Genomic DNA, 12,381 nt, shown 5'->3' on the forward strand with positions numbered 1-12,381 from the left:
AACATTTTGGAAGTAAAAAGAGGGGCAAAATTTTTTTTTCCACATGTAGCGCAGCAAATTTTGACCACACCCCTTTCTGTGGCCACACCCCCTAATTACCATGTTTGTTTTACAAAATTTGTCAGGTTATGAAAGTTTGAAAATATTTCTCCTTATCTAAACTGTGTTTTTGTGTCTCAAAATTGTTACAAAGTATCTTATTTGCACTTGTTAGGTGTTCTGGGCTCTCTGCTAAAAGCCAATTAAGTGAGAAACTTTGTTTCTTTTTCTGGCTGTTCAGTGCAGGGAAAAGAGGGACTTTCCAGTAAAAATGAGGGACTGCGGGTTGAGCTGTCAAAAGAGGGACTGTCCCTCCGAAAAAGGGACAGTTGGGAGGTATGCACATCATCTGATAATCCTTCTGTGAGGCAATGGCCTAAAGGAGAACTCAACAACAAGAAAAGGAGCATGCCTGGAGGAAACAAAAGCAGGGACACATGCAGTAGCCATTAACTCCAGCATCTCTTACAGTTCCCACGTTATATTGGAATTACTCATATCACCCAGATTTCTACTTATGTAAATGTTACCTGCCCTATCCCTAGAGCAGCAGGCCCAACTAATAACTGAAACTCAGCCAAGAGCACTGGAAAGGAATACATGAATGGCACCTCCCCCTACAACTGCTAGGATAGAAAAATAATACAACTGTAACCAGTTGTTTTCAAAGGGAAAAACATGTCCAAAATGTTTATTTTTTCATTCATTCATTTATAAATATGGCATTGTTTAAAACAAGGTCATAGAAATGACTTATTTAAAGGAATCGTTGGTTGACTCCTCCTCCCGCTAGGTGGCAATATAGGCAAATAACCGAGCGAGGAAGCGGCGCTCGCTATGACATAGGGATACAGGAAATATTTGCGTTCCAAGGTGGATGAAGTGCAAATTGCTCAACATTCAGCTATGTAATGTTCTCTGACAATCCCATTTCTATGTGCCGGGTCGGAGACTGCGCGGGACGGTGTAACAAAAGGCGAGCCTGTGAGTTTCATCCGGTTTTGAACAATAATGCAATCTTAATTCAGCGTCTCAGCCGTGATTTTAGTTTAACTCAAGTTATTTCCTGGTTACGTGAATGGCAAGAATGATCGTAGTGTGTGTTACTGTGCTGGGAGCGATGGCGCCACGTTAGCCTTCATTCTCTGCTCTGAGATGTGAAGATTAAATAGAAAATGAAATGAGGAAATGTGTTATATAAACTACACATCTTCTTCCTCCTTTTCTTGCTTTTCCCAAATGTATTTTCATGTTCATGTTCACCTGCCCTATTCTCATGTCACTCTTTGTCCTATTCTCATTTCACTCTTTGTGTAATTCTCTTTCTCATCTTTTTTTCTCTTCTCTCTGGCACGACCCTCCTGTTCCCATTCCTCTTTTGCATTCTCTGTCATTCTTCTGGTTTCACTCTCTCCTAGGGGCTGTTACTAGGGGTAGACAGAAGAGGCACTTGCCTAGGGCACAAAGCTTGCAGTCTACCCCTTAGTCCGCCACTGAAAAAGGAGACGCACGCGCAGGTTGCCTGGGGCGCCCAGCTGGCACTGTCCAGCACTGTATCTCGCATGCATTCTTCTTTCCCTATGTTTATTGCCCTAACTACTTTATTGGCTCCTCTTTTACTTTTATATCACAGCTATGTAGCTTTGATCTTCCACCCTGCTGGCATATAAATATCTATAAAAAAAAATATGTGTAGTATTGAATATTTAAATTTAAGAATGTTTATGCGCAGACCTTAAAGAATTAGCCAGTTTAGGACTAATTGGTAGTGGTGGATTAATGACATACCTCCCAACATTTTGGAAGTAAAAAGAGTAGCGCAGCAACATTTTTTGATCACACCCCTTTCAGTGGCCACATCCCCCAATTACCATGTTCATTTTACAAAATTTGGCAGGTTATGAAAGTTTGAAAATATTTCTCCTTATCTAAAGGTTTTTTGTGTCTCAAAATTGTTACAAAGTATCTTATTTTCACCTGTTAGATGTTCTGTGCTCTCTGCTAAAAGCCAAATAAGTTAGAAACTTTGTTTCTTTTTGTGGCAGTTCAGTGCAGAGAAAATAAGGACTTTCCAGTACAAATGAGGGACTGCGGGTTGAGCTGTCAAAAGAGGGACTGTCCCTCCGAAAAAGGGACAGTTGGGAGGTATGTAAATGATATGTGAGGCCCCTAAACTACACTTTCCACAGGGTCCCCCTTCTCGACACTACAGTGTGCCCAGATCCAGACACACATGCTCTTCAAACCAGGCCGGGTTCGGTGCCTGCCAGTGACGTCTATATCTTCTGAATTTTGAAAAAACTACATGGGCCCCTGCTCACTCTGGACCCCTAAGCTATAGCCTAGGCAAACCTATGCAATTATCTGCCCTCTGTCTGGGATAATGTGTTGACATTAGTTTCCTGGTTTGTCCTGTCTCTGATATTCTCTACCTTTCCTACAGTGTGATCATCCATTGAGGAAAGAGTTGTCCAGTGTATTGTCCTGCGACGGGTCAGGTACCTGTGGGTTACACAGAAGGAAAGCAGGTACCCTGTGATTTGTGGGTAGGATTTATAGATGCAAGTCGAGTTGCAGGTTTTATCTGTATTTCTTATCTTATATTATAGTACCTATATTATTTTTAGTTTACTTCTTTAAACATTTTCTGTCCCGCCCACTTCTGATGATAATTCCTATTTGCAGCAGCAGCACTTCCGTCAGCGTCAGCAGGTTGTGAATTGCTTTTCAGATCAGGCAGTTGCGGGTCCAAGCTGGTAAAAATGCATGTTGGGGGTCTGGGTCAGGTTCGGGTTTCAAAAATTGGTTAAGCGCAGGTCCAGTGTGCTGCTTTACAGCTGGGAGTTAGTTTACCATTAAATATACACTTAAACTGTAACAAAATCTTTCTTTAACCAGAAAGTATACTGCAGGATCTAGTAATGTTTACTAGTTCATGTTTACGTAAAATATATTAGTTATATATTTATTCTTTCAAGCAGGTGAGAGTCAAATAACAACCACAAATCCTATGAATCTGATGTCTGGCTGGCAAAGTCCCGCCCATGTATACAATTGTTACAGAAAGGAAAGATGATGTTCAAACACTTGGTTCCTCTGAGAAATGGCTTCAACAAGGAGAGGACGTCTCGTCTTAAAGCAAGGCTTTTTTTTCTTTCTACCATTTTTGGATCCATTTTGCTTGTATTTTTCTTCTGTGAATTTTTGGTGTACTACCTTGTTATAGTTAAATGCAGCTGGCCGGAAGTGAAAGGAGCACACAAGGAGGACAGTACTCCTGTTCTCAAAGTTATGTTTTTGGCAGACACACATCTTCTTGGTGAAATCAGGGGTCACTGGCTTGATAAACTTAGGAGGTAAAATCTTGAAATACTTTCTATTTTTGCTCAATGCTGTATATTCATTATAACTGACTAGATAATTGTGTTCAGAAATAAAATCCCACCAGCTGGATAGAGCCCTCCAATTATCATTATTGCCCTCTGCTTTTCCATGGGCTCGTTTTTTGTGAGACATCATAATTTGAATACAGACCAGCTTGAGTATGTTATATATCAGATGACTTACTTTATGAACATTTGAACTAATGGAGTGACAGTGACTATATGCAAAGCTGGTTTTAATTATGTGGAGTAAGCTGAACCTTTAGGAGGCAATGCAATTAAAAACTGTAAAAAAAATATAACGGTGGGCTCCATAATGAGGATTTCAATCATCATAGCAAGGTTTATAGGTCAAAGCTGCACACACGGGTGCTGATCTAATCTGAATACACATGCTGTGTGCGACCCATGTGTGTGTCAGTGACAGTACAAGTACAGCAGTGTCTATTAGTGACAGTATTATAGCATCCTGTGTACATTGTGTGTTATAATATACAGCAGCCTATGTACAGAATATACAAACATTAATAAAGGCCTAAGCAATATTCTTTACTACCTGCAGTTATTCTTTTGGTGCAAGTGTCCCAGCAACATTCCATTCTGCCCTGTCTTTTGTGTATGATCTTTTTTTTTGTTTGTTTAATTCAGACTATATACTGTACGTTACTGGCATGCCAGCTCTTTGAACACTGTCTAGCTTTGTGTGCTGTATTGATTATTTCTCCTTCTACTTTTGAAGGGAATGGCAAATGGAGAGGTCCTACCAGAGTGCCCTCTGGTTACTGCAGCCAGATATTGTCTTTATTCTAGGAGATGTGTTTGATGAGGGCAAATGGAGCATTCCACAGGTGCTTGATGCTATTACTTATTCCCACTGATAAAATAATACAATTTCATGTTTGGTATAGGAATATATATTTGCATGTGTTATGTGTTGGTAGTTTCAAAATGTGTAATTTCCTTTATGGGCATTTATTGCTTCCCTGCACTAGTGCAACTGAGTAGCCATACTGATTATTATATCAATGGTTTTGGGGCAGATTTATTAATGAGCAGATTTATCAAGGGTCGAAGTGAACATTTTCTAATTTTCTAGTTTTTTTTATGGCCAGAACTGTCAAATTCAACTAGGGAATTATTAAAATTCTATTTGAGTTTTCTTTAAAAATTCTAATTAGGTTTTTCAAAAAACTCCCATGAATTTGAAAATTGACCCTTGATAAATCTGCCCCTAAGGGTCCAATAGTAAATTAGAATTTTTGATGGTGTCAAAATAAACACATTAGAAAATGCAAATTCAAATGTGAGATTTATCACACCTAAACCATTCGAATATTCGCCACCTAAAACCTGCCAAGTTCATTTACAAGTCAATGGTCCGTTGGACCATTTGAATATGTTAATTGCCTTCCTGACATTCAAGTTTTTTTCAGAGGGAAAACTTGATTCAAATTTGATTTCTGGTCGGGACAATTCGATCGAATATTAGATGATCAAATTTTTTCTTAAATAACCACCCATTTGAGTTGTGAGTACATTCAAATTTATTAGAGTTAAAAAAATTTACAAATACAAAATTTGACCTTTGATAAATCTGCCCATAAGTAAGATTTCTGGTTTCAGCATGTATATACACTGTTAACTCAATACCATGTATATCTGTTCTTTCTCAAGGCCTGGAGCAGTGATGTTGCTCGCTTCCAGAAGATGTTCCGGCATCCTCCACACACACAACTAATAGTTCTAGTTGGAAATCATGACATTGGCTTTCACTATGAGTAAGTACTACTCTTCAAGTGCACTCACCAATATGATTCTTCAAACCACACCAAGACTCTGTGTAAGATTTATTCTGTGTTCAAAACAGAATCCCCCCTCCCCTTTTTTTAAAAGAAATATGAAAAGTGCACAGATCCAAAGTCTAAATACAGATCTATAAACTCGGTCCTTTGCTTCTTGTTTTCTATTTCCTTCCCAGCATGACTGTGTACAAATTAAGCCGATTTGAGAAAACCTTCAATTTCACATCTGGAAAATTAGTGTCTCCCAAAGGAATCAAGTAAGTCTCTTTATGCCAATGTGCACTTTATGTAATAACCAGACTGCTGCCTGTGTAGGTTGCATCTCTCCAAACCAGGTTGTATAAATCTTAATAATTCATGTTACTTAAGGTGGTTATTGTGTTTTGTGATTTGTGTTTTCCATGGAAATGCAAGTTTTCAAGTTAATTTTTTTGGTCAAAAATAAAATGTTCACTCAAATTTTTCCGTGATTTTTTTAAAAAAAAAAAGAAAAAAAAAAGAAACTTGATCTTTTTGATATTTATTATGCCCTGACCCTGGAAATAGCTTGAATTCCAAAAAACACCATCTAAAACCTGTTGAGGTTTTGTAGAAGTCAATGGCAGTCCCTTAAACCATTTGAAGATGTTAATAGCCTTCATGATTTTCAGAAGGTTTTGCACGATTCAAGTGGTTCAAGTTTTTTCCCCCAATGAAAACTCGATTTATTTGAGTTTTAAGGTTGTTAACCCCAAATTCATTGATTCGAGTCTTTTCCATTCAAGTTTTTTCTTAAATTAGAAACCATTTGAGTTGTGAGTTCATTCGATGTATAAAAAAACCTCTGACCTTTAATAAATAACCACCTTAATCTTCTTTATTCTTCATGTGCATTTAAGAATCATCTTCTTTTGAAAGAGCCAGATGATAAAAGTGTATATCGATAGAACATAGTTTTTGAATAGCAGATAAAAAATCATGTTCTGAGAGTATTCACTTGAGTGTCTGTAGGCATATATTTTCATTATAAACCTTTTAAACCAAATATCCTTGTAAGTAGATTAGCCAAGAATTGCCTTATTGTGGTGGCAATATACTTTTTTTGGGATAGACATCTGTTTCAAGGAGTAACATCAGGCTTAAGTTTAGTGGGTGGGAGGTGGTGTTGTTATTTGAGGGTTGGTTGAGGATCTCATCAGTGTTTGGCAATTACCTGATGTGGCCAGCCCCTTGGATAAATATTGACCATTGTGTATATGGTTACTATTTCTATGTATTGTCACCTGTAGGATAATGAGATTGGAACCTATGCTCTGCTGAGAGTAAATAAGTGATAATTCAATGCAAGAAAGGGTCACAATATTGTTACACATAGTAGCATTTCCCTTTCTAATACTGAAAGCTCTGGTAATTCCTAGTTTCATTTATTTACCTCTTTAACAGCCACATTCTTTCCTCCAGCTTTGTCCTGTTGAACAGCATGGCTCTGGAGGGGGATGACTGTCACATTTGCAGAGCAGCAGAGGATCAGCTCAGAAGAATTTCTATCAAGCTCAATTGCTCCAGGATGGTAAGAAGCAAGATCTGCAAACTGTATGTGTATTTGTGCTGCTTCTGTGTGTTGTAATGACATTTCATATTTATCCAATTCATGTTTGTATATGTAAATATATGTGAATTTATGTAAATATATATGTAAATATATATGTAACTATATAGCAATTAGGAGATTATTTACAACTCCCTATAGCTACTGTGTTACTTGTATTACACCCCCCTTTCTCAGAGATGGAAACCCATAAACCTTACACTTCTTACTTTATTTCAATCCTGACAGAGGGAACATCCTGATTTTCAAAAGAAGTGCAAAAATGTTGAAAAAACACCTGTATCAGCACCAATCCTTCTGCAGGTAAGGACATACACACGTGACCCTTCTTCTACCACTTGTGTAGATAGAAAGGTACTGAATTAAACTAATGTTAACTCTGTAGCTGTTGGAAAATAGAACATCCAGCAAGGGGACGGGGGTTAATCTGAGATTTGTAACTCAGTTAAAGGGGAACAAAGAGGCCCACATAACACAGAAACCCCTAATATACCCATCACAGTTACCTGTTTCTTCAAAAATTATGAATAAATGCCATTTTCTATGCTGAAATCCAGCTGTTTAACAGTTCTTCTCTTTCTGCATCATTTGAAATCCTGGCAGGGAAGGAGGGACAAAAACTGATGTTACAAATTGTAACAACTTCTCCACAGCTTACAGACAGCATGCAGGAACTACATAACCCACAATACATTGCACTGTGATGTTCCTTATTGAAATCATATGTGCAGGGAATTGTGGGGTTTGGAGGACAGATGGCTGTTTATACAAAGTAACAGTAATCAGCCAGCTCAGCAAAGTAGTCAGAAAGATTAGCAGGAGAGTAGGGGGCTAGGCTTAGGGAACTGTTCCAAACCATTAAAAATCATAAAAAGTCTGCATATTTTTTTAATTGATGGATATTGCAAAGTTGTTTGAAATTGTTTACTTTTCAAAAAGCTCAAGTTATGTTTGTGTGGAGTTCCCCTTTAAGATAACACATAATTAGTTTGACCATGACTAATAAAAATGCATACATGGGTGCCACATAAAAGTTCCTAGTGGGTGCACAGTTTTTTTAATTTTTTTGGGGAAATAGTTTCAGCCAATCCCAGCACGTATGTCTCCTTTGTGACCAGCATAAATACAGTTTTTCCTTCTTCCTCTTATGGGTACAAATAGCCTTAAAGGAACAGTAACATCAAAAAATTAGTGTTTTAAAGTAATACAAATATAATGCAGTGTTACCCTGCACTGGTAAAACTGTTGTGTTTGCTTCAGAAACACTACTATTATTTATATAAATAAGCTGTTGTGTAGCAATGGGGGCAGCCATTCAAAGGAGAAAAGGTTCAGGTTACACAGCAGTTGGCAGATAAGTTCTGTCTGTCTAATGGTGTTATCTGTTATCCACTATTTAACCTGTGCCATATAGACTTTATTCAATTTCCACCATTGCTACACAGCAGCTTGTTTCTATAAACAATAGCAGTGTTTCTGAAGCAAACACATCAGTTTTACCAGTGCAGGGCAACACTACGTGATATTTTCATTACTTTAAAGCACTTTCATTTTTTGGTGTTACTGTAACTCAGAAGTCTCCATAATTATTTTGTTTTATTTCTTTTTGCCATTATTTGCATTGCAGCTGACATCCATATGAAAGCAAACATCCTGTATATTATTGTTTATGGGCAGATCGCTTGCATATTTGTTTGTTTTGTCTAGCACTATCCTTTGTATCGGATTAGTGACTCTGAATGCACCGGGGAGGATTCTGCTTCTCCAGAAGAAAAGAAAGTGTTATTCAAAGAAAAATACGATGTTCTTTCCCAAGATGCATCTGAAAAGGTTAGTCAGATTATGAAATAGGATGGTATATACTCATTTTGTACACCTTGTTCTATTTATAATGATCTCACACCCCTGAAAAAGTCCATTGAAATGTTGTATATTGGCACTGGGTAAGATCCACTGAGATCTGTCAGTCTGATGTACAAATAATGATAAAAATTGTGTCAGATATACAGAGGTCTACTTATGATGTAAATCAGTGGTCCACTCCAGTATGACTTTAGCTTAAATGGGCAATAGATTTGGGGCCAAGTATTAGAAGTGTGTCAGTGCTTAGAGGGTTGGACCTCCCCTGTATCTACTGCTCCTGTGTGTATTACATACTACTGACTGGCAGGACACATCACTTACTGATTCTCCCTTGTTTCATTGCATAGCTGCTGCAGTTATTACAGCCAAGACTCATATTGAGTGGCCATACACACAGTGCCTGTGAAGTGCTCCATCAAGGCAAAATTCCTGAGATCAGTGTCCCATCCTTCAGCTGGAGAAACCGCAACAACCCAAGCTTCATCATGGTAGGTTTTACCTTAACGATGTGCTGCTGTGTGACTGCCATGTCTGCTGATACACCTCTACAATCACAGTCAGATACTTATACAGACAACATATAAAATAAATGGTAAAAATGGAGCAGTGACTGCAAATCCTTCTAGTGTAAACACCCCCTCCCCACCACATTGAGTTGTATAAACTACAATCAAACAGGCCGATGGTTTCTTGCAAGGTGACTTCAGAAACAGAGATACATATGTTTTTCCATCGTCAGTTTACACTATTGCCAGGGGGAAAGCTTTTGCAGAACAGTTACCCACAAAAGAGGAAATTTTTTGCAGGTGACTAATTTCCTGGTCTGCCATATAGCTTAGGGTGTTATTTATCAAAGGTTGAGTTGTATTTTTCCCAAAAAATGTGAATTCTTGAGGGTAGTTTCAGTAAAAACTGCTTACGAACAGCGGCAGATTTGCTGGGCGTGCGCCCCTATCTCACACAGGTGCCGGAGCACTGGGGAGCAGCTCATCCCCAGTACTCCCCATAGAAAGGCTGGAAAATGTGCCGCCTGGGCCTATTTGGCCTCTCCATAAATCCGGGCCTGCTCACTAAATCAGGCTGCTGATAATTTGATATATATATGTGATAAACATAGCAGTGGGAAGCAATATAGTTAGCATTGCTGCTGTGAAGGATTGGGGTCTAAGTTCCATTCCAACCGCGGCAAATCTGCAAGCAACTGGTATGTTCTTCCTGTGCTAGGGTGGGCTTCCTCCTGCACCCCAAAAATGGACTATAGTGAGTGTGTGTTGTGGTGGAATGCACAAACAGTGCCAGTGCATGGGGAAGCCAAGTGGCAGCGCCTGTGTGTAAGAGCCTTGCTAGGAACGAAGAAAACAGGTACCGGCACACAGGTGCAATTCAAGTAGGGGACTAGCCCCTTACGTGTTTATTAGTGTCGACTTAATAAACACGTAAGGGGCTAGTCCCCTACTTGAATTGCACCTGTGTGCCGGTACCTGTTTTCTTCGTTCCTGCTTTGTTGCAGAAGCGCCGACTTCCTAGGGTCTGAGCACCGGGTCAAGTACTCCATAGGGCTCGGGTGTGCACGTGAGTGTGTTTGCATAAGAGCCTTGCTAGCTCATGACATTAAAACCATACATGTACAACTTGTTTTGAAGTCAATTAGCAAATTTTGATACTTTAAAATCCAGTGTAGTCTGCTACTGACAAACCAGGTGTTTTGGGAGGATTTTGTGGGTTCAAGTTTAGTGTAATGGCACAAGGCACATTTTGTCACCCACAATATATCTTCACTACTTTGGCGGCAAAACCTCCCCAAAGGCTAACATTCTAATCACTAGTGGTGAAAGCTAGAATGAGAGCAGTACTTGAGGTTGCACTGCTCTTCTCTGACACATTATCTTCTCTGAGAGACATTTGGCCGCCCAGTATTTTGTACATAAAAGAACAAATAGTGTAGAAATCCAGTCTCTGGGGCTGGAACTGTAGTGCAGGAAAGGGTGGATTCTTCATTGTGTTACTATTGATGTCTCACCACTATGGATGAGGATTTGTTTTAACTTACCCATTAACGTGTAAAGGAAGACTTTCTTAAACTCCCAGTACCATCGATTTTACAGGCTTCTTCAGTTTCAGCTGGTGAGTTACCTTTCTAGCAGGACGACATGCACAGCCAAATCCATAGGAGCAGCTCATTGTGGTTGTGCCTTACAATTTTGGGACACGTGTGTATGATTTCCAGGGGTACAAAAGCATTCGGTCATGTGACACATGGGTTAGAAAGAATATAATGTTTTTGGCTGCAATACTGTAGTGGGGTATGAGACTATGGTGCACTATTTGCCATGTAAAAATGTGAATAATGTGGGCCCACTATATAATGGTTTGATAGAATAAATGCAAGTGGCAGGGTCCCCCTTAGCTCAAAACTAAGTTTCAGATATAGGAAGCCATTGGTTTATCAGTTGTAGTTTTCACTCTGACCTTCAAGCTGGGCTTTCAGGTGTAACTAGGAGTTTTAATAAGCATTTACACCCTTTCCTCATGGGGGCCAGCCTCCGTGTTTTAATGAGTTAACTGTTTCCCTTAAAGGAGAACGAAAGTCATCCTGCAGTTGGGGGGTGTTAGTCAACCACTGGGAAGAGGGTACAGTCCATTTGACTGTGCTCCTATCAGCAGAAAACGGCGACGGCCTGGGGTTATACCAGTGAGCACCACGGAGTGATCCTCTTCGGGAAATTTGAAGAAAGAGGAAGACAGAAGAGGATCACTCCATGGTGCTCACTGGTGGTGCCCTTTTCTGCTGATTGGAGCACCAGCCCAGGGTTTCAGGTAAGTCAATACAATCACTTGGGGTGACTAACACCCCCAAGTGCTCGAAGCCTTTCATTCTCCTTTAATGTCAGTGATTAAAGTTTGCTTTGTTTTTTGCAGGGGAGCATCACAGCAACCAAATATTCTCTTGCAAAGTGTTTCCTCCCAACAGAGAATACGATCATCTATATCTACTGTACGGCAAGTGTGCTGCTCACTGGCTATGTACTGGCTTGTCTGTGGCTTTGTATATGCCAGAGGATTCACTCGGGAAGAAAACAAAAACCAATATAAACTGGAATGTGGCATCAATATGCTCAGGAGCCCCCCGAGCATAATGCAAGCATGAACAGACATTCTCCTCTCAGATAAAACAGAGCATATGATCAAATGTGTATTTATTAAATGGGTGGCTTTATCTGTTGAGGGAAATACAGTCCCGTATCACTAAAGCAGGTGACACCCACCCATTGTATCTATAGAACCTGTGGGATCAGGCCACACTCAGTTCTCTTTTTCCTCTCACTCTTCATATTGTCTTTTTTTGTATCCTTGTAAAAATCATGTATATTAAAAGGAGTCATATGATTAAAAAAATTAATAAATATCGGTGATGTGGAGTCTCTGTAGAACGGGAACACCAATATGAACACTAGAACGGGAAGTCCACCCATATCACATAATGAAAGTAAATGTAATTAAATATTTTGGGTTCTAGAGTGAGCTGTAAATGCAGTTGCTAATAAACACAGCCTTTCTACTCTCTGCACTGCAGGTTTTGACCCTTGCAACAATGTAGCAGAAGCCAGTTGATTATGTGTGAAGAGATTGGGCTTGAGAAAAGCTGACAATTGCAATGCTGTTTCAAGAGTAAGAATGAACAATTACACTTTAAATCATTTGTATG

At 39.3% G+C, this 12,381-nt stretch overlaps 1 protein-coding gene across 8 annotated transcripts; it reads left to right on the top strand.

The window, feature by feature from the left end:
• Window positions 1-316: 316 nt before the first annotated feature.
• On the top strand, window positions 317-12,081 carry mppe1.L (metallophosphoesterase 1 L homeolog). 8 transcript variants are annotated; one of them, XM_018266745.2, is made up of 11 exons: window positions 317-375; window positions 2,483-2,567; window positions 3,018-3,395; window positions 4,162-4,270; window positions 5,097-5,200; window positions 5,401-5,481; window positions 6,665-6,773; window positions 7,041-7,115; window positions 8,520-8,642; window positions 9,023-9,163; window positions 11,595-12,081. In XM_018266745.2, the coding sequence occupies exons 3-11, from the start codon at window positions 3,112-3,114 to the stop codon at window positions 11,766-11,768; spliced, it is 1,200 nt and encodes a 399-aa protein (XP_018122234.1). In that variant the 5' UTR covers window positions 317-375; window positions 2,483-2,567; window positions 3,018-3,111; the 3' UTR covers window positions 11,769-12,081. The 8 variants fall into 8 exon arrangements, with proteins under 8 accessions (XP_018122234.1, XP_018122230.1, XP_018122235.1 ...); XM_018266741.2 differs by having other exon boundaries at window positions 3,021-3,395; XM_018266746.2 differs by lacking the exon at window positions 317-375 and adding an exon at window positions 873-1,023.
• Window positions 12,082-12,381: the final 300 nt, after the last annotated feature.

This window comes from Xenopus laevis, chromosome 6L, assembly GCF_017654675.1.
Source record: "Xenopus laevis strain J_2021 chromosome 6L, Xenopus_laevis_v10.1, whole genome shotgun sequence".
Classification (NCBI taxonomy): Eukaryota; Metazoa; Chordata; class Amphibia; order Anura; family Pipidae; genus Xenopus; species Xenopus laevis.

Excerpts from the sequence above, each read along its gene's own strand:
- mppe1.L (NM_001096893.1), top strand. The coding sequence starts at position 3,112 with ATGATGTTCAAACACTTGGTTCCTCTGAGAAATGGCTTCAACAAGGAG. Across the intron at positions 4,271-5,096 it reads GCAAATGGAGCATTCCACAG|GCCTGGAGCAGTGATGTTGC; the intron begins GTGCTTGATGCT and ends TTCTTTCTCAAG. Across the intron at positions 6,774-7,040 it reads AGCTCAATTGCTCCAGGATG|AGGGAACATCCTGATTTTCA; the intron begins GTAAGAAGCAAG and ends CAATCCTGACAG.